Raw genomic sequence first — 20,093 nt, 5'->3', positions numbered from 1 at the left:
AGCAGATTCAGGTGGATAACATCATCAACGCTGTTCATTCACTCTCTGTTCCCTCTTCCATTCCTCAGATTCCAGCTCCCACTGAATCAACCACAACAACTCCCTGTGAAGACTATCATCATGAAGATTATTAACATGACACTAACTTTCAATTAACAACGTGATTCAAATTTGACTTGTATGATTTTTTTCTTCCAGTGATCATTAGAATAAATGCCAGGACAAACAATGTATGTGACGTGCTAACTGTCAAATAAAATAAAGAAATATTTTAAATGAAAGTTTGTTTTGAGTCATCCTCTGATTTTACACCAATGCATTTAGATAGTTCAGACAGTTCTCGCAATTAAACTGTGGTCATAATTGCATTATGTAGTGGATCTCTACTGACATCTAAAGGATATAAAGTATATAAGTCCCAAAATACGCTTGATGATCAGCAAAATATGCTTTTTTGGGGTTTCACTCACTGTATTTGAATCTAATTGAAACAGGTGAAGATTTACACATACAAACACATTTTAACATGTCACAGTATAAAGTAAATATGTAAATAATTCATACTGTCATGACTTATGGAACGGAGGCAAAATATCTCCTATGAAACAAGGCCTGTTTGACACAGTGAAGGTTCACAAACAAAGGCATTTGTTTAAGCACAGATTTCATTGTAATTACAACCAGAAAAACAAGTTATAACAAAGCAGAAAAAAATATCATCACCAAAAGTGCAAATGTGCATAAAAAAGACTTGCTGGAAAATGATGTTTTTGACGTTTAAACTAATGCAGAAGACGAACTTTTCAGACAGACTTTTTGACAGTTTTTTTGCTGTGTGTCTTCAACATGAATCCCAACTTAGTCAGCGATTACTGCAATACACACAATTGACCAATTAGATGCCAACATAAGTCAGCGCACGATGAACAATTTGTGACAAATATCCAATTATAAGGTTCTGTTTGACTTTTCTTTTCTCATGACATGCCAAAGAAAAAGTATAAGCACCCCACTTGAACATATGCATAGAAACTTTAAATATAAGGCGTGTTAACACTAAAGTACTGAGACCAAAACACTGGTGTAAAGTGTTTGTAGAAAACACACAGAATTTAGAAACTATGGAGGATAGTTAACAACTTGACGCAGAGCATGTCATGGTGGTTAGAGACATGACCTACACTAATAACATACCTACCTGCCCTATGTTGTAAGAGTCTGAGTCTGAGTCTGATGCCATGTCATGTCTGTCACATTGACCACACACTGTCTGGATGGGCTGGCCGTGGACTATAACAGGTCACATGGACAGAATTTAAAAGGGACATTGATGGGGTGAGGAGACACAGCAAGGCAACGCAGAACCAAAGGAACAGTAAGGCGGCTCAGTGAAAGTTATATGTCTGTCATGGTGAACTCTATGGCAGGAGATGCTTTTTTAAACATGCTTTATGTTTGTACATAGGACATCATGAAGCTGCAGACTGCCCTTCTGCTGATCTGTCTATTCAAGACAAGCTTCGCTCTTCCAGTGAGTTAAAGATAACGTAGGATTCTCATATCTTCTAAGATGGCAGAGATGATGTGCTATTTTTTTGTGTTTTACAGTTGCAGTTTGGAATTATTGCAAGCAATAGCAATGAGGTAATTATATCTGTTAAAACTGTTATGTTTATTGGTTGCAATGTCAAAATCCCGTCTCATATGTAATTCATCAAATTGAATACAACCCTGTTTTCTGTTCAGATTCTACGACTAAATGGGCTAACTCTTGCAACTCTTGGACAAACACAGGTACTGGAAGTGTATAAAACATTGTTTCCTATCCTTACAACACCAGTATTAAGTGCATTCCTTGTGTGGATGGAAACAAAGCAAAAAAAAACTAAACCAAATCCTTGCTTCTGCAGGGGTCGTCAATATTACCCCAGTATGTGCTGCAGCAGCAGCAGCAGCCAGAGGTGCTGCTCAGTCCACAGCTGGTGAACTTTAACCCTCAAATGACCAATCCCTTCGGGCCCCAGGGGCCCCAGCTGTTTTATCCCGCCCAGGGCAACCATCTTATGCCTATGTTCGTATCAAATGGCCAGCAAGAGCAGCTTGGACCACCACAGGATCCCAACTCTCCTAATGTTCCTCAGCAGGCCCAAAACCCCTTTCAGGTACAACAAAAGCATCATGCAGATTCAGTTATTCCTTCAGCTGCACCTCACAGTCATATGGAGAAATTAATAACAGCTTTACATTTCCTTCAGATGTTTCCACATTTCCAGTACCCGTCTTATGGATTTCCTCAGCTTCCCAGACAACAGGTATGAAGGAAAACATATTGACCGTTGTGCAAACCTCAATATGTTCATTCAGATGCTGATTTAAATTGATTTGATCATCTACAGGGCTTTCCGTACTTTATGCCTCCTTACGGCTATCCCCAGCAGAGGAACAATGTGCTGTTGCAGCCCAACAACGGTCAGCAGAAGCTGGAGAGAACCACACAGAGACCACAGCTACCTCTGCAGGTGAGAGGACATAAAGTGAAGCTCCAAGGTGCATGGAGTAGGGTGAAGGAGGGCATTAATAAAATTAAGCTCCTAAAGTATTTCAAAATATGATTGTGTTTTTATAAACTTCCCTCTTCCTCTCTGAATTAAGGTTAAGAACCGACTTAGACTATTTAGACTATTATGACTAAAGACAAGACTTATTGATAATAACATAGCTGCAGATGTTGAGTTATGTGCGGTGACTGTGATGCAAAGTCGACTGTCTTCCATATTGACCACATCGTGTCACCTCAGTCACATTTCAGTGTTAAATAGATGTTAAGCAACCAATATGTCTCAACAGTTTCGATTCTTGTTGCATCCTGTAGGTTGGTTTTGTGGCGAGAATGCTTTTTTAACTTAAATTTTGTATCTGTTAATGTTTTTTTTCTCCTGAGAGCCACTTCAAAAATCCTCACATTTAAAATGTAAAATGAAATACGGAGGTGAATACTTAATATATTCTCTGAAATCTTATTTTTCTGCGTATCTTATTACTGTAGCAGGCTTCCCAACCTAAAGTGCAAACTGAAAAAGTGAGTTCAACACATTTATAACCTCTGATTGTTTATAATTTCACCAAAAATCAAGGGAAGAGACAAGAGTGCACCAGTACGGGTCTAATTGCTGTGATTTTGTACCTTTCTGTCTCCATCAGACATGGCCAGTGGGGACACAGAAAGAGTCTACTGCAGTTCCTCCTGATCCTCGTGGCGACACATCTGGCCCAGGTGTTGATGAGGTATGATTTTATTTTAAAATAAAAAAACTTGGATTCTGTTATATGTCACCGTCATTCGTGGTGTGCAGGATTTGATTCTGAATATTTAAACAACTATGTTTTTATGTTTCTCCAGGGTCAATCCAACTTCCAATTCCTCTTTGAGCCCTAGATGTCACCTGGGAAATAACAACAAGGGAATCTGTGAGAAAATACATTTATGTGTGTTTGGCCACATCACTCATTTTTTAAAATGTAAGGAGTGTGCCATTCTTCTAAAAGCAATATGCACTCAACTATTTTTATATTATTCTGAAACTGTTTTGCTTGTGTCAGGAATCTGTTTCCGGCTCTCACAACATATCAAATAAAAACCTTTGTCAAAGTAATTAGTTTCAGAGTTTTATTTTGGTATACAGAATGTATTCTTGAAATGGAAAATGCTGAGTGATTTTTCAGAATAGACCACAGGAAGGAAAACAGGAATCTTCTTTGAAGTTAGTCAATCGAACTTGTGGTTGTTTCTTCCTGAGAAAAGTGAGAGATGAAGTTAGTGTAGCAAACTGATGATCAGGGAATTCAAGTGAATCAGTTTCACTCCATTAACATTCTCACCTTTTATTGTTGTCAATAATCTTCATCATTGTTTTCTTCTCCAATAAATTCACCAAGTTTCTTGAAAATGGAAAAAGTTTTTCAAATTAAACCACAACAACTAACACACTCCAAAGTTACACAATATAAAGTGTCAATACTTACAGGTTTAAAAAGCCCAAACTCAACTGAAACTTTGTTCTTCAAATGGAAAAAGAGACAACGTAATTAGCATTGAATATATAAAGTTAGTCTATTAGATATTTCTATAAAATCCAGTAAAATATCATAGAGATTACCGGCTCTGTGGCGTTGTAGATGAGCTTCACAACTTGCTAAAATTGAGATTAAGAGAAACAAAAATCACAATGCCGTTGTTTTGAATACAAATCCAAAGATCAAATCAAGCGAAGCTGCAGTAGAAAATAATGTGTTTTAAACATTAGATGGAAATGAAAGTTTATACCACATCCTTCGGAGGCCCATGTCTTCCTCCCTGTAAAAGAAGTAACAGTGAAAATCAATTAGCTAAGAGTCTGAGCGTTGACACTGTAATCACTGCCTTCAATAACGTTTCATACCTTGTGGTTGTGAGCTCCTCTTCCTCCATGCTATGGATGGATTGCCCATTATTAGTATTCATAGATAATGAAAAAAATCTTTATGGGCTTTTTTTCAGATTATTTAACTGTTATATATATTATATTAAAGTTAATTCTTCAGTCACTTACCCTCGGCATCAGAAATATGTTCTCTCCCTGTGAAATTTCACACAAAAGGTCAGCGGAATCATAACATTTCATGAGATGGAATAATTTACAAAATAGAATGAATAATTCCTTAATAAAAGGTTAAATCAAGCAACTAAATCCTACTGTTTACCTCCTTCAGGGTTACATCAGTGATGTTCTATGGATGAAATGCCACACGGTTAGGTCAAATATAATATCCAGTGTCAAGCCTGTCCTTTCAAACATTCATACAATCTGTTTATAATAGTTTCACAATCTTACCTGAAATGTCACATTGTCAACCTGAAAGGGAATTATAAACACAAGAAAATTAGAGTTTTTGCCAACTGTTCTGGAAAATATGATTGTGCGATTGTCACTGAGAGATGACAGGAGGCCTACCTTGAACACAGGGGAAAACACCTAAAAGAAGAAAGACGTAACTGTATATTATATTTTGTTATAATGTAGTATAATTACAGGGCTTAGCCAGCAGGTTTAAGAAAGGTTTTCAGATGCAGACATTAATGATAAAAGACAGAAGCCAGACAAAATTGAATACAGATACAGAAAAATGAAAAATAAAAAATGAAATAAAAATAAAATGAAAAAAAAGAGGTGCAGTAAGTTGGATGGGTGTCTATGCTAATGAATGCTCTGCCTGAAACGGTTTGACTGTGTAAGTCATGTTGTCTCGTACACATGCAAGCAACTTTGGTTGTTATTTGTTATAATTGGACCTTTCAATTTACGGTTGTATAAGATATTATATAAATAGTCATATGATGTAAATTATCCTAAAACAGCATTTTGAATGACATCAGGAGTGAACGTAAGACTTTAATGAGGTAAAGACACAATTTGTTACGCTTTCGTCTTCCTATTTTCATTTGAGTACAGCTATATCACGTCATTGTGAGCTTACCTTTGCACCGGGGTTCCTCCTGTTGGGCCTCTGCCCTCTTGAAGGTCCTCTGCCTCTGGATCCCCCTGATTGCCTGGCGGGCCGAGGATGATGGCTTTCAGAACCATCAGAAATGAAAACAGTCTGTGTGAAGCACATATGGTATGTTATGTATAAGGCAAACTTTGAAAGAATAGGTTGACATATTGGGAGTCACTCATATTGGTTTTCTTTCCCAGATAAAGTATGATACATTTCCTACAGCTTAGTGTACCCGGCTCAAATGTAAAGTAACTCCATGTTCATATAAGTTCACAAAATCATAAAAAAAGGAAATTCTGTACGAAGCTCAATTCGGTCCCAACTATATGTTCCTTTATCCCCCTTCATGTCTTCCTTTTGGTTGACATCTTAATCAAAGTGTATTGGCTACACCCCCCCAGTATTAAAGTTGTTCTGCATGATGAAATGACTATTGCAACTCCCTCCTGGCAGGTCTACCTGCTAATGCCATTCGACCTCTACAGCTCATCCAGAATGCAGCTGCTCGACTAGTCTTCAACCTCCCGAAATTTACCCACACTACTCCGCTCCTCCGCGACCTTCACTGGTTACCGGTGGCCGCCCGCATCCGCTTCAAAACATTGGTACTTGCGTACCGTGCTGCGAACAGATCGGGTCCGGTCTACATCCAGGACATGGTCTAACCTCACACCCCAGCCCGTTCACTTCGCTCGGCTTCTGCCAATCGGCTTGTAGCTCCGTCACTTCGAGCTAAACACTCAACAAAGTCATGACTGTTTGCTGTGCTGGCTCCTCATTGGTGGAACGAGCTCCCCATTGACATCAGGACAGCAGAAAGTCTCTACATCTTCCGTCGCAAACTAAAAACACATCTTTTTCGACTATACCTTGAATAGGGAAGGTAGAGCCGTAGTAGCACTTTAGTAGCACTTAAATGGCACTTACGGATAGTACTCTGTAGTTTAACGTTATTGAAGAAATTGTACTTGCTTGATTCTTGTTGTTCTAAGTTTAGACTCATGGTTTAATGCACTTATTGTAAGTCGCTTTGGATAAAAGCGTCAGCTAAATGACATGTAATGTAATGAAATCTACAAAAACTTTTATAAACTAAGGCTGGAAGCAGGGGCGCTCGCCAAAACATTTACCTGCCACAACCTCTAAAGTTCTCTGCTTATATATTGTTTGTTTAATGCCTTCACAGACAGAAATATAAAAAGGTTGAATACTGCAACTATTGATTGATGGAACACAGATTATACATCTGCCCAGTACGCTGGTTGCCAGGCAAGTCTGGGAAGTCACTTCGCATGGTTACCACAAAACAGTTTCAGCATTTCTCATAGAAAAGCTAAAATAAAAACCCATTATTGTTTGTGGACTAACAAAACTAAACAAACTCTCGGAATTACAACGAATGTTTCCAATAATGTTTAAATATTCCTATAATGAGACTAAATAAAATAGCATGTAAATACCTGTCTTTTGCCGGAAGCAGAAACTTGAGACCGGTGGTCTGAGTCCCATGCTGGCCAGCCTCCACCCAACCCTTCTTGTCCATCTTCTGGGGCATGTGTCACTGACTGCTCGTCGTCAACACTCTAAAAAAAGAAAAAGAAATACATAAAGAAAAATTTGACATTGACCAATTTGGCAGAGGCTCCTCTGGACCTGTGGGTCTTTCCCCTGATACCTTAGAGTCTGCATCCAGCTTCGGTTCACTGGTAGTCAGGAACTGTCCCTCCTGCCATGGCCTCCGGGAACCTGACTGAGCAGCTACCGCTGACAAAAGTAAAGCTGCAATACACAGGAGCTGCATTGTTTCTGAAGTACCTGCAAGAAAATATGAGATCAAATTGAACTCTAAAAATAAACCTTGCCACTTTAAGCGTTTAAGACATTTGACATTGCAAGGCACTGAGCAGCGACTGTAACACTCACCTGTGCTTTGAGTATGGCCCCTCATGCATTGATACTTATATCACACATAAAACATTGAGACACACTACGTATTTCTCAAAACAACACATCTTAGTCACGCTTCATTATGTGCAACACAGCAATTACTTCACACGTGGTTTGCTAATGTCTTCTTAATTTACTTTGATCTCTGCTTTTACTCTACACAATGAAAATAATGATTAATAATGAATAAATACAAACAGGGAATAGAAAACCTATTTATGATCATAAGTGAGTGTACTACTGTGTACATTATTTAGTAGAGGGAATAACAACAATTCATTTCCTAAAACAGAAGGAGGGAATACTCATTGGGTGTTGCTTGTTACCTGCCAAAGCCACTAAGTAACCTGATTAGTAATAACAACAGGATTTCCATGTATTACATGTTTTCTGATTTGCCAATACTGACGAGTGGAGACACTAAACCTAAATAACATATTCAATGCTCTCTGACTATAAAATAGATGATATTTAGATTTAAATTATACAAAAATCCAATGTGCACTGTATTATTATAAGTTATTAAATGAATGTTACATATCATAAGGTCCAGGTGTCGTTTCCATCTCTGTTCATTGGCCACACCTTGAAAGGTGGAGGTGGAAGATTTCCTAATAGTTGCAGTTTCCCAACAATGCTGTTTGCTAATGAGATGACATCCGGTCCTGTGACTGTATATAAGAACGGATCAACATTCAGACCAACAACAACCTCCTCCACCATCTGCAAGACAGTCTGCTGAAGTTGTGAAGAATTGAAAGTAATATTATGAAGCTTATGTTTCTGTATGAGTTTGCTGATATTTGCTGATATTCATCTGAATAAGTCTTTATTATTTCCCTTTTAACAGGAGAGATCACTGTAACCATGCTGAAAGAAGTATTTGTGCTTGGATGCCTCCTGAGCCTCGCTCTGGCTCAGCCTGTAAGTGTGACATCTCATACTCAATATCAATACCACTGCTCTTATATGCTGACACCATGAATATTATTGTGTCAGTGATTATTGTGAAGGGAATATCAAACATGTGTGTTTTCTACAGGTGGACATGGAGCACATACGACTTGCTCGGTCTAGCTCTGACTCTAACTCTGACTCAGGCTCTAATTCTAATGAGGTGAGTGCTTTCTCGATCCTCAAACAATTCAACATCCAGCACTCCTGAATGTAAATTACTGTAAAATCCTTAGAAAGTCCTCTGCTGTCTATTGACAATTAATCTTTCTGATTTTTTTTAAGGGTGCCACCACATCAAACAACCAGCCTACTGTTGATCAGTGGCTGCAGATCTTGATTCGCATCCTCAACCAACAAACTACGACTGCGGCTACAACCACGACTGCAGCTACAACCACGACTGCTGCTACAACCACGACTGCAGCTACAACAACTACAGCAGCTACAACTACTACAGCAGCTCCCACTACTACTGCAGCTGCCACTACTACATGAGCTCAGCTTTGTGTCTATCTTCACAGTTTGATGATGTCTTAACAGCAGTGTTTGCACATTCATCAATATTCAATTAATCTGTGTGTTTATTCTCTGTAAATTCTGCTGAATAAACTTAATTAATGGAAACGTGGACAAGATGTGTTTTATTTTCTTAAAATCCACATGAGAAATATCAATGTTGTTATAGAGAGGTTATGATTTTTTGAAAACTGCTATCTCTGAAAATAAAAATGTCCCATCCAATGAATCCAAATGAGATTGACAGCACTTCTAGCCACCCAAAATCCTAAAGTGTCCACATTTTGTGACACAGGTTTGCTGAGACTCAAACCGACCCCACATGGAGACTGTAACTCGAAACTGCTCACGGATACTTCCCTGAGCTGCACAGGAAGGTTGTTGTCATTTTGAAGCCAAATGGCGTGTGTGGACCTAGCGAAGCCCTAGTTTTTCATCAACAAGGTATATATCATTATAAAGTGCCTTTGGTGTGTAGCAGAATAATGAAACTCTGAGGTGTTAATATAAACGACCAAACATTTACACACATATCAATAGAATGATAAGTCTTTTGAAATGTGTTTCCTTCATTATATACTGTTTTGTTTTATTGGCTGTACGTGATTTGGGCATGTCCCACACACTGCTCTGCTAACTACAGTGTGTGTAATACATTGTTAAATGATACTAAATCCCCAAAACAAGTACATGGTTATATTGTCCAAAACAAGTTATTAGATACAATGAGTCATTTTGATCATGTATATTCTATTTTCACAATGTCACAGTGTCACCTCAGTCACATTTCAGTGTTAAATAGATGTTAAGCAACCAATATGTCTCAACAGTTTCGATTCTTGTTGCATCCTGTAGGTTGGTTTTGTGGCGAGAATGCTTTTTTAACTTAAATTTTGTATCTGTTAATGTTTATGTTTTTTTTCTCCTGAGAGCCACTTCAAAAATGAGATGTCGCAATCCTTACATTTAAAATGTAAAATGAAATACGGAGGTACTTAATATATTCTCTGAAATCTTATTTTTCTGCGTATCTTATTACTGTAGCAGGCTTCCCAACCTAAGGTGCAAACTGAAAAAGTGAGTTCACCACATTTATAACCTCTGATTGTTTATAATTTCACCAACAATCAAGGGAAGAGACAAGAGTGCACCAGTACGGGTCTAATTGCTGTGATTTTGTACCTTTCTGTCTCCATCAGACATGGCCAGTGGGGACACAGAAAGAGTCTACTGCAGTTCTTCCTGATCCTCGTGGCGACACATCTGGCCCAGGTGTTGATGAGGTATGATTTTATGTTAAAATAAAAAAACTTGGATTCTGTTATATGTCACCGTCATTCGTGGTGTGCAGGATTTGATTCTGAATATTTAAACAACTATGTTTTTATGTTTCTCCAGGGTCAATCCAACTTCCAATTCCTCTTTGAGCCCTAGATGTCACCTGGGAAATAACAACAAGGGAATCTGTGAGAAAATACATTTATGTGTGTTTGGCCACATCACTCATTTTTTAAAATGTAAGGAGTGTGCCATTCTTCTAAAAGCAATATGCACTCAACTATTTTTATATTATTCTGAAACTGTTTTGCTTGTGTCAGGAATCTGTTTCCGGCTCTCACAACATATCAAATAAAAACCTTTGTCAAAGTAATTAGTTTCAGAGTTTTATTTTGGTATACAGAATGTATTCTTGAAATGGAAAATGCTGAGTGATTTTTCAGAATAGACCACAGGAAGGAAAACAGGAATCTTCTTTGAAGTTAGTCAATCGAACTTGTGGTTGTTTCTTCCTGAGAAAAGTGAGAGATGAAGTTAGTGTAGCAAACTGATGATCAGGGAATTCAAGTGAATCAGTTTCACTCCATTAACATTCTCACCTTTTATTGTTGTCAATAATCTTCATCATTGTTTTCTTCTCCAATAAATTCACCAAGTTTCTTGAAAATGGAAAAAGTTTTTCAAATTAAACCACAACAACTAACACACTCCAAAGTTACACAATATAAAGTGTCAATACTTACAGGTTTAAAAAGCCCAAACTCAACTGAAACTTTGTTCTTCAAATGGAAAAAGAGACAACGTAATTAGCATTGAATATATAAAGTTAGTCTATTAGATATTTCTATAAAATCCAGTAAAATATCATAGAGATTACCGGCTCTGTGGCGTTGTAGATGAGCTTCACAACTTGCTAAAATTGAGATTAAGAGAAACAAAAATCACAATGCCGTTGTTTTGAATACAAATCCAAAGATCAAATCAAGCGAAGCTGCAGTAGAAAATAATGTGTTTTAAACATTAGATGGAAATGAAAGTTTATACCACATCCTTCGGAGGCCCATGTCTTCCTCCCTGTAAAAGAAGTAACAGTGAAAATCAATTAGCTAAGAGTCTGAGCGTTGACACTGTAATCACTGCCTTCAATAACGTTTCATACCTTGTGGTTGTGAGCTCCTCTTCCTCCATGCTATGGATGGATTGCCCATTATTAGTATTCATAGATAATGAAAAAAATCTTTATGGGCTTTTTTTCAGATTATTTAACTGTTATATATATTATATTAAAGTTAATTCTTCAGTCACTTACCCTCGGCATCAGAAATATGTTCTCTCCCTGTGAAATTTCACACAAAAGGTCAGCGGAATCATAACATTTCATGAGATGGAATAATTTACAAAATAGAATGAATAATTCCTTAATAAAAGGTTAAATCAAGCAACTAAATCCTACTGTTTACCTCCTTCAGGGTTACATCAGTGATGTTCTATGGATGAAATGCCACACGGTTAGGTCAAATATAATATCCAGTGTCAAGCCTGTCCTTTCAAACATTCATACAATCTGTTTATAATAGTTTCACAATCTTACCTGAAATGTCACATTGTCAACCTGAAAGGGAATTATAAACACAAGAAAATTAGAGTTTTTGCCAACTGTTCTGGAAAATATGATTGTGCGATTGTCACTGAGAGATGACAGGAGGCCTACCTTGAACACAGGGGAAAACACCTAAAAGAAGAAAGACGTAACTGTATATTATATTTTGTTATAATGTAGTATAATTACAGGGCTTAGCCAGCAGGTTTAAGAAAGGTTTTCAGATGCAGACATTAATGATAAAAGACAGAAGCCAGACAAAATTGAATACAGATACAGAAAAATGAAAAATAAAAAATGAAATAAAAATAAAATGAAAAAAAAGAGGTGCAGTAAGTTGGATGGGTGTCTATGCTAATGAATGCTCTGCCTGAAACGGTTTGACTGTGTAAGTCATGTTGTCTCGTACACATGCAAGCAACTTTGGTTGTTATTTGTTATAATTGGACCTTTCAATTTACGGTTGTATAAGATATTATATAAATAGTCATATGATGTAAATTATCCTAAAACAGCATTTTGAATGACATCAGGAGTGAACGTAAGACTTTAATGAGGTAAAGACACAATTTGTTACGCTTTCGTCTTCCTATTTTCATTTGAGTACAGCTATATCACGTCATTGTGAGCTTACCTTTGCACCGGGGTTCCTCCTGTTGGGCCTCTGCCCTCTTGAAGGTCCTCTGCCTCTGGATCCCCCTGATTGCCTGGCGGGCCGAGGATGATGGCTTTCAGAACCATCAGACATGAAAACAGTCTGTGTGAAGCACATATGGTATGTTATGTATAAGGCAAACTTTGAAAGAATAGGTTGACATATTGGGAGTCACTCATATTGGTTTTCTTTCCCAGATAAAGTATGATACATTTCCTACAGCTTAGTGTAACCGGCTCAAATGTAAAGTAACTCCATGTTCATATAAGTTCACAAAATCATAAAAAAAGGAAATTCTGTACGAAGCTCAATTCGGTCCCAACTATATGTTCCTTTATCCCCCTTCATGTCTTCCTTTTGGTTGACATCTTAATCAAAGTGTATTGGCTACACCCCCCCAGTATTAAAGTTGTTCTGCATGATGAAATGACTATTGCAACTCCCTCCTGGCAGGTCTACCTGCTAATGCCATTCGACCTCTACAGCTCATCCAGAATGCAGCTGCTCGACTAGTCTTCAACCTCCCGAAATTTACCCACACTACTCCGCTCCTCCGCGACCTTCACTGGTTACCGGTGGCCGCCCGCATCCGCTTCAAAACATTGGTACTTGCGTACCGTGCTGCGAACAGATCGGGTCCGGTCTACATCCAGGACATGGTCTAACCTCACACCCCAGCCCGTTCACTTCGCTCGGCTTCTGCCAATCGGCTTGTAGCTCCGTCACTTCGAGCTAAACACTCAACAAAGTCATGACTGTTTGCTGTGCTGGCTCCTCATTGGTGGAACGAGCTCCCCATTGACATCAGGACAGCAGAAAGTCTCTACATCTTCCGTCGCAAACTAAAAACACATCTTTTTCGACTATACCTTGAATAGGGAAGGTAGAGCCGTAGTAGCACTTTAGTAGCACTTAAATGGCACTTACGGATAGTACTCTGTAGTTTAACGTTATTGAAGAAATTGTACTTGCTTGATTCTTGTTGTTCTAAGTTTAGACTCATGGTTTAATGCACTTATTGTAAGTCGCTTTGGATAAAAGCGTCAGCTAAATGACATGTAATGTAATGAAATCTACAAAAACTTTTATAAACTAAGGCTGGAAGCAGGGGCGCTCGCCAAAACATTTACCTGCCACAACCTCTAAAGTTCTCTGCTTATATATTGTTTGTTTAATGCCTTCACAGACAGAAATATAAAAAGGTTGAATACTGCAACTATTGATTGATGGAACACAGATTATACATCTGCCCAGTACGCTGGTTGCCAGGCAAGTCTGGGAAGTCACTTCGCATGGTTACCACAAAACAGTTTCAGCATTTCTCATAGAAAAGCTAAAATAAAAACCCATTATTGTTTGTGGACTAACAAAACTAAACAAACTCTCGGAATTACAACGAATGTTTCCAATAATGTTTAAATATTCCTATAATGAGACTAAATAAAATAGCATGTAAATACCTGTCTTTTGCCGGAAGCAGAAACTTGAGACCGGTGGTCTGAGTCCCATGCTGGCCAGCCTCCACCCAACCCTTCTTGTCCATCTTCTGGGGCATGTGTCACTGACTGCTCGTCGTCAACACTCTAAAAAAGAAAAAGAAATTCATAAAGAAAAATTTGACATTGACCAATTTGGCAGAGGCTCCTCTGGACCTGTGGGTCTTTCCCCTGATACCTTAGAGTCTGCATCCAGCTTCGGTTCACTGGTAGTCAGGAACTGTCCCTCCTGCCATGGCCTCCGGGAACCTGACTGAGCAGCTACCGCTGACAAAAGTAAAGCTGCAATACACAGGAGCTGCATTGTTTCTGAAGTACCTGCAAGAAAATATGAGATCAAATTGAACTCTAAAAATAAACCTTGCCACTTTAAGCGTTTAAGACATTTGACATTGCAAGTCACTGAGCAGCGACTGTAACACTCACCTGTGCTTTGAGTATGGCCCCTCATGCATTGATACTTATATCACACATCAAACAATGAGACACACTACGTATTTCTCAAAACAACACATCTTAGTCACGCTTCATTATGTGCAACACAGCAATTCATTTACTTTGATCTCTGCTTTTACTCTACACAATGAAAATAATGATTAATAATGAATAAATACAAACAGGGAATAGAAAAAACCTATTTATGATCATAAGTGAGTGTACTACTGTGTACATTATTTAGTAGAGGGAATAACAACAATTCATTTCCTAAAACAGAAGGAGGGAATACTCATTGGGTGTTGCTTGTTACCTGCCAAAGCCACTAAGTAACCTGATTAGTAATAACAACAGGATTTCCATGTATTACATGTTTTCTGATTTGCCAATACTGACGAGTGGAGACACTAAACCTAAATAACATATTCAATGCTCTCTGACTATAAAATAGATGATATTTAGATTTAAATTATACAAAAATCCAATGTGCACTGTATTATTATAAGTTATTAAATGAATGTTACATATCATAAGGTCCAGGTGTCGTTTCCATCTCTGTTCATTGGCCACACCTTGAAAGGTGGAGGTGGAAGATTTCCTAATAGTTGCAGTTTCCCAACAATGCTGTTTGCTAATGAGATGACATCCGGTCCTGTGACTGTATATAAGAACGGATCAACATTCAGACCAACAACAACCTCCTCCACCATCTGCAAGACAGTCTGCTGAAGTTGTGAAGAATTGAAAGTAATATTATGAAGCTTATGTTTCTGTATGAGTTTGCTGATATTTGCTGATATTCATCTGAATAAGTCTTTATTATTTCCCTTTTAACAGGAGAGATCACTGTAACCATGCTGAAAGAAGTATTTGTGCTTGGATGCCTCCTGAGCCTCGCTCTGGCTCAGCCTGTAAGTGTGACATCTCGTACTCAATATCAATACCACTGCTCTTATATGCTGACACCATGAATATTATTGTGTCAGTGATTATTGTGAAGGGAATATCAAACATGTGTGTTTTTTACAGGTGGACATGGAGCACATACGACTTGCTCGGTCTAGCTCTGACTCTAACTCTGACTCAGGCTCTAATTCTAATGAGGTGAGTGCTTTCTCGATCCTCAAACAATTCAACATCCAGCACTCCTGAATGTAAATTACTGTAAAATCCTTAGAAAGTCCTCTGCTGTCTATTGATAATTAATCTTTCTGATTTTTTTTAAGGGTGCCACCACATCAAACAACCAGCCTACTGTTGATCAGTGGCTGCAGATCTTGATTCGCATCCTCAACCAACAAACTACGACTGCGGCTACAACCACGACTGCAGCTACAACCACGACTGCTGCTACAACTACTACAGCAGCTACAACTACTACAGCAGCTCCCACTACTACTGCAGCTGCCACTACTACATGAGCTCAGCTTTGTGTCTATCTTCACAGTTTGATGATGTCTTAACAGCAGTGTTTGCACATTCATCATTATTCAATTAATCTGTGTGTTTATTCTCTGTAAATTTTGCTGAATAAACTTTATTAATGGACAAGATGTGTTTTATTTTCTTAAAATCCACATGAGAAATATCAATGTTGTTATAGAGAGGTTATGATTTTTTGAAAACTGCTATCTCTGAAAATAAAAATGTCCCATCCAATGAATCCAAATGAGATTGACAGCACTTCTAGCCACCCAAAATCCTAAAGTGTCCACATTTTGTGACACAGGTTTGCTGAGACTCAAACCGACCCCACATGGAGAGTGTAACTCGAAACTGCTCACGGATACTTCCCTGAGCTGCACAGGAAGGTTGTTGTCATTTTGAAGCCAAATGGCGTGTGTGGACCGAGCGAAGCCCTAGTTTTTCATATATCACTATAAAGTGCCTTTGGTGTGTAGCAGAATAATGAAACTCTGAGGTGTTATTATAAACGACCAAACATTTACACACATATCAATAGAATGATAAGTCTTTTGAAATGTGTTTGCTTCATTATATACTGTTTTGTTTTATTGGCTGTACGTGATTTGGGCATGTCCCACACACTGCTCTGCTAACTACAGTGTGTGTAATACACGGTTAAAAGATACTAAATCCCCAAAACAAGTATATAGTTATATTGTCCAAAACAAGTTATTAGATACAATGAGTCATTTTGAACATGTATATTCTATTTTCACAATCATATTGAAAATCTTTCATGTGTCCCTGAAATGGTCCACCCTGTCATTATGAGGTAAGTGCCCCTTTAAGAAACCCTCTGATGTTTTCATTGACATTACTACCAGCATTTTGTAATTCTTCACTGGAGGCTGAAACAGTGTCAGGTTGCAGAGTAAGCATTTACGCTTATGTTTCGTAAATTTTCATCATATTATGTGAGTAGTGTTATGTGTGAACAATAGGGTTGACATTAGGTTAATGTTAGCATTTAATAAGCACATGGTGGACCTTCATCTAGCAACACAATTCAGTTAGTAAGGTGACTGTGTACTATTTAACAAATATATTTCACATTTTTGAAAGGTTTTTATATTAATTGATATTTCATTATGACAGAGTGGACATGTTAAGCTTGACAACCTGTCAGAAAGCCTTCCATGACAGGGTGCACATGGTTCTTGACACTGCAAACCAAGGGTTGCTGTCCTCAAAAAACATTGAGGAAGTGTCTGAAGCAACCATGTGTGACCCGAAAGCCAAGGTCTGTGCTTACGGTGAGTGCAGTGAATGCCTCCTAACTAGTCACCCAATGCTAAAAACTCCTGGGGAAGAGAACATTCGTTGTGGATGACAGAGAAGATCACGAAGGATGAGAAGGTGTCAACAATCACAGTAAAATGGGAGATAACAACAACGAAGCACAGATTTCCAGGAGAGGCTTCTCCATTATAAGCGCCATGTCTTCAACATTAAATGGCAGTTTGATGCCTACAGGGAGCTCAAGAGGATCCTGAAGTACAACGAGTCAGTCTTGCATATAGATTTTAGCGAAGATTACTCATGCAAGTACAGCGAAGAAATACAATCTTTGCATTTTGGAGGCTCACACAAGCAGACCAGTCTGCACACTGGAGTGCTCTACACCGCTGGTGAACAAGTGCCACACACCTTCTGCTCCATGTCACCCTCCAGAAGATACAACCCTGAAGCCATCTGGGCCCATCTTGATCCAGTTCTGAAGATAGTGAGAGAATGACACCCTCAAGTCAGCATACTTCATTTTTTCAGCGACGGGCCTGCAACGCAATATTGACAAAAGGGAAATTTCTTCTACCTCTCAACGGAACCCTACAAATATGAAATAACGTGGAATTTCTTTGAGTCTAGTCATGGTAAGGGGGCACCAGTGTGGGTGGGGCTCTCAAGAGGTTAGCAGACCGGATTGTGGCTCATGGAGGAGACATCCCTAATGCCCAGAGTTTGTATGACAAGCTGAAAAGCCTGGACACATCTGCGGAGATGTTCTTTGTCCCAGAGAAGGATATTGAATCAAAGACTGAGGTACCTGCAATAGCTGCCGTAAAAGGCACTATGAGAATCCACCAAGCTATCAGTCTGACACCCGGCCAGATGAAATACCGAGACAATTCATGTCTGTGTAAAAGGGAGGAAGGTGTTTTGGACTGCCCCTGCTTTAACCTTCAAGAGGCCACTGTAGCTGATGTTCCTGTTTCATCTTATGTGTCCCCAGCATGTGGAAAGAGACCAGTTAACCCTAGGAGACCTGAAATGATTGAGGTAAAGCACATTGGAGAGTGGTGCGTCGTTAATTATGACAATGAAGCATATCCAAGAGTCATCATGGATGCAGAAGGGCATAGTGTGAAAGTTAAGTGTATGCACTGTGATGGCATAAACAAATTCCATTGGCCAAGTCTCCGGGAGGACATCTGCTACCATGACTGGAAGATATTTTGCCTAATACTAGAACCACAGGCTCTGAACAAGCGCTCTGTACAGATTGAAGCATCTGCTTGGAAGTATGCGGAACAGCAACTGCAGAATTGAGCCACGTCTTTGCAGAAGGGAGAAACTGTTTGGAGACGCGTCAAAGTGACCTCTCTGTAACATGCCTATTTTTTAATCAATCGTTCTCTACTTAAAAACATTTTGCTTCTTGTTCAACAGTTGACCGTTTGACTTTTACTCTGCAGAATGATGTACAGAGTTTAACTCTAGAAGGCTACATGTATGCCTCATTTTGGGCATCTGTATTCCATCTACATACGAAAAGGACCTCTGACATTTTTTTGTACATCGTTTCATTATAATTTATTGCATTTATGAGGCTATTTAATGACATTTCACAACATGTCCACCCTGTCGTGCCCAAGGTACAACCTGCCATGTTATTGTCCACCCTTTAATTTTCATGTTTTATGAAAATAAGCAAATTATTTTCACAAGTTAGGAAAACCTTTTGTATGATTTCTTTATAAACAAATGAGGGACAAATAGTATTGTTTGAAAGTTTGACCAGATATCTTTGTTGTCAGATTTTATTTAGAAAAGAAAGTGCAACTCTCGCAGATTTGATAGAGAAACAAATAGTTTGCCATCATTTCATTATTTTCCAAATACTTTCCCCATTAACTAAAACATATTGTTGAGAAACGGACTAAATAGCTTTCTGAAAATGTAAATTTTATAATCACTATGTAATTACAATGTATTTACTCTACTTTGAATTTGTCCATGGGTGGATATATTTTGCGGTTTGTATGTACATTGTCTGCTTGCAGTTAATTTATAAAAAGTGGTGGAGCTTCAGCAACATGCATTTCTAACAGCATAACATCTACTTAAAACAATAAATATGAAGTGCAATGGAAGTCTCAAAGGCACTTTATGGTGATATTGACTCAAAAGGTATTAGTATTTCTGTACAGTCGCTGGGAAAAATTTGTTTGGTTGTATGCAGTTTTGGTGATATTTTACTGATGTCTGAGAAGCCCAGAAAACGGCCCCCCGCTCATCCTTCTGGGTGACTTCAACATCCAGACAGAGAAGTCATCGGACCTGCTACTCTTACTGTCTTCCTTTGCTCTCTCGCTCAGCCCATCCCCTCCTACTCACTGCTGAGTAGGAGGGGATGGGCTGGCAACCACCTTGACTATATTTTCACCAGAAACTGCTCTACATCTAACCTCACTGTAACTCCACTTCATGTCTCTGACCACTTCTTCATCTCTTACTCTCTCCCACTCTTTGGAACTGAAAACCCTCCCACAACGGACTCTGCACCTGTCCGTCGCAACATCCGCACCCTCTCACCCTCTCACCCTCCTCTCTGGCTTTGTCTGTTCTGTCAGCCCTCCCTTCAACTGACTCCTTCTCACTCATGCAGCCTAACTTTGCCACTGACACTCTCCTCTCTACGCTGTCGTCCTCTCTTGATTCTCTCTGTCCTCTTATGACTCGAAAGGTCCGCAAGTCCTCTCCGGCTCCGTGGCTGTCCGAACCAGTGCGCGCTAAGAGAGCCACTATGCGAGCATCTGAAAGGAAAAGGCGAAAATCCAAACACGCCAGCGACCTGCTCGCCTATCAATCTCTTCTCTCCTCCTTCTCTGCGTCTATCTCTGCAGCCATAAGCTCTTCATTTACTAATCCATCTTCCATAACTACACCTCCAGTAACTTCATCTTCTTCCCCCTCGTTTTCCTCTTTT

General features: G+C 38.9%; 4 protein-coding genes and 1 long non-coding RNA gene across 7 annotated transcripts; 3 read left to right on the top strand and 2 right to left on the bottom strand.

Annotated features, from left to right (window-relative positions):
* The first annotated feature begins 1,471 nt into the window (after positions 1–1,471).
* On the top strand, positions 1,472–10,389 carry odam (odontogenic, ameloblast associated). The gene is made up of 9 exons (XM_034531174.1): positions 1,472–1,531; positions 1,609–1,644; positions 1,747–1,794; positions 1,911–2,162; positions 2,256–2,312; positions 2,397–2,519; positions 3,047–3,079; positions 10,176–10,238; positions 10,354–10,389. Exons 1-9 carry the CDS (start codon positions 1,472–1,474, stop codon positions 10,387–10,389), a joined length of 708 nt encoding a protein of 235 aa, XP_034387065.1.
* On the bottom strand, positions 3,737–7,341 carry LOC117735380. Its single transcript, XM_034539955.1, has 13 exons — positions 7,211–7,341; positions 6,996–7,118; positions 5,515–5,637; positions 4,992–5,012; positions 4,872–4,892; positions 4,741–4,767; positions 4,590–4,616; positions 4,440–4,469; positions 4,325–4,354; positions 4,158–4,193; positions 4,024–4,059; positions 3,880–3,939; positions 3,737–3,792 (listed from the first exon to the last, which is right to left on the bottom strand). Exons 1-12 carry the CDS (start codon positions 7,334–7,336, stop codon positions 3,892–3,894), a joined length of 648 nt encoding a protein of 215 aa, XP_034395846.1. The 5' UTR covers positions 7,337–7,341; the 3' UTR covers positions 3,737–3,792; positions 3,880–3,891.
* LOC117735389 (spore coat protein SP96-like) lies at positions 8,172–9,063 on the top strand. 2 transcript variants are annotated; one of them, XM_034539968.1, is made up of 4 exons: positions 8,172–8,242; positions 8,333–8,406; positions 8,525–8,599; positions 8,722–9,063. In XM_034539968.1, the coding sequence occupies exons 2-4, from the start codon at positions 8,350–8,352 to the stop codon at positions 8,932–8,934; spliced, it is 345 nt and encodes a 114-aa protein (XP_034395859.1). In that variant the 5' UTR covers positions 8,172–8,242; positions 8,333–8,349; the 3' UTR covers positions 8,935–9,063. The 2 variants fall into 2 exon arrangements, with proteins under 2 accessions (XP_034395859.1, XP_034395869.1); XM_034539978.1 differs by having other exon boundaries at positions 8,197–8,242; positions 8,309–8,406.
* A 443-nt stretch (positions 10,390–10,832) lies between the features above and the next one.
* On the bottom strand, positions 10,833–12,566 carry LOC117736694. The gene is made up of 10 exons (XR_004609988.1): positions 12,468–12,566; positions 11,945–11,965; positions 11,825–11,845; positions 11,694–11,720; positions 11,543–11,569; positions 11,393–11,422; positions 11,278–11,307; positions 11,111–11,146; positions 10,977–11,012; positions 10,833–10,892 (listed from the first exon to the last, which is right to left on the bottom strand). It is a non-coding gene; the product is annotated as an uncharacterized LOC117736694 (long non-coding RNA).
* A 2,529-nt stretch (positions 12,567–15,095) lies between these two features.
* LOC117736611 (spore coat protein SP96-like) lies at positions 15,096–15,918 on the top strand. 2 transcript variants are annotated; one of them, XM_034542058.1, is made up of 4 exons: positions 15,096–15,166; positions 15,257–15,330; positions 15,449–15,523; positions 15,646–15,918. In XM_034542058.1, exons 2-4 carry the CDS (start codon positions 15,274–15,276, stop codon positions 15,838–15,840), a joined length of 327 nt encoding a protein of 108 aa, XP_034397949.1. In that variant the 5' UTR covers positions 15,096–15,166; positions 15,257–15,273; the 3' UTR covers positions 15,841–15,918. The 2 variants fall into 2 exon arrangements, with proteins under 2 accessions (XP_034397949.1, XP_034397958.1); XM_034542067.1 differs by having other exon boundaries at positions 15,121–15,166; positions 15,233–15,330.
* Positions 15,919–20,093: the final 4,175 nt, after the last annotated feature.

This window comes from Cyclopterus lumpus, chromosome 1, assembly GCF_009769545.1.
Source record: "Cyclopterus lumpus isolate fCycLum1 chromosome 1, fCycLum1.pri, whole genome shotgun sequence".
Classification (NCBI taxonomy): Eukaryota; Metazoa; Chordata; class Actinopteri; order Perciformes; family Cyclopteridae; genus Cyclopterus; species Cyclopterus lumpus.
Note: the sequence above shows the minus strand (reverse complement) of the source record. Positions and strands in the feature narration are given on the sequence as shown.

Bases quoted from the DNA above. Each gene is read 5' to 3' on its own strand.
- odam (XM_034531174.1), top strand. From the start codon at position 1,472: ATGAAGCTGCAGACTGCCCTTCTGCTGATCTGTCTATTCAAGACAAGC. The intron at 1,645-1,746 runs GTAATTATATCT...TTTTCTGTTCAG, and splicing joins TTGCAAGCAATAGCAATGAG to ATTCTACGACTAAATGGGCT. The intron at 10,239-10,353 runs GTATGATTTTAT...ATGTTTCTCCAG, and splicing joins CTGGCCCAGGTGTTGATGAG to GGTCAATCCAACTTCCAATT.
- LOC117735380 (XM_034539955.1), bottom strand. From the start codon at position 7,336: ATGCAGCTCCTGTGTATTGCAGCTTTACTTTTGTCAGCGGTAGCTGCT. The intron at 4,893-4,991 runs GTAGGCCTCCTG...ATTCCCTTTCAG, and splicing joins TGTTTTCCCCTGTGTTCAAG to GTTGACAATGTGACATTTCA. The intron at 4,355-4,439 runs GTATGAAACGTT...CTTCTTTTACAG, and splicing joins GAGGAGCTCACAACCACAAG to GGAGGAAGACATGGGCCTCC.
- LOC117735389 (XM_034539968.1), top strand. From the start codon at position 8,350: ATGCTGAAAGAAGTATTTGTGCTTGGATGCCTCCTGAGCCTCGCTCTG. The intron at 8,407-8,524 runs GTAAGTGTGACA...TGTTTTCTACAG, and splicing joins GCCTCGCTCTGGCTCAGCCT to GTGGACATGGAGCACATACG. The intron at 8,600-8,721 runs GTGAGTGCTTTC...ATTTTTTTTAAG, and splicing joins CAGGCTCTAATTCTAATGAG to GGTGCCACCACATCAAACAA.
- LOC117736611 (XM_034542058.1), top strand. From the start codon at position 15,274: ATGCTGAAAGAAGTATTTGTGCTTGGATGCCTCCTGAGCCTCGCTCTG. The intron at 15,331-15,448 runs GTAAGTGTGACA...TGTTTTTTACAG, and splicing joins GCCTCGCTCTGGCTCAGCCT to GTGGACATGGAGCACATACG. The intron at 15,524-15,645 runs GTGAGTGCTTTC...ATTTTTTTTAAG, and splicing joins CAGGCTCTAATTCTAATGAG to GGTGCCACCACATCAAACAA.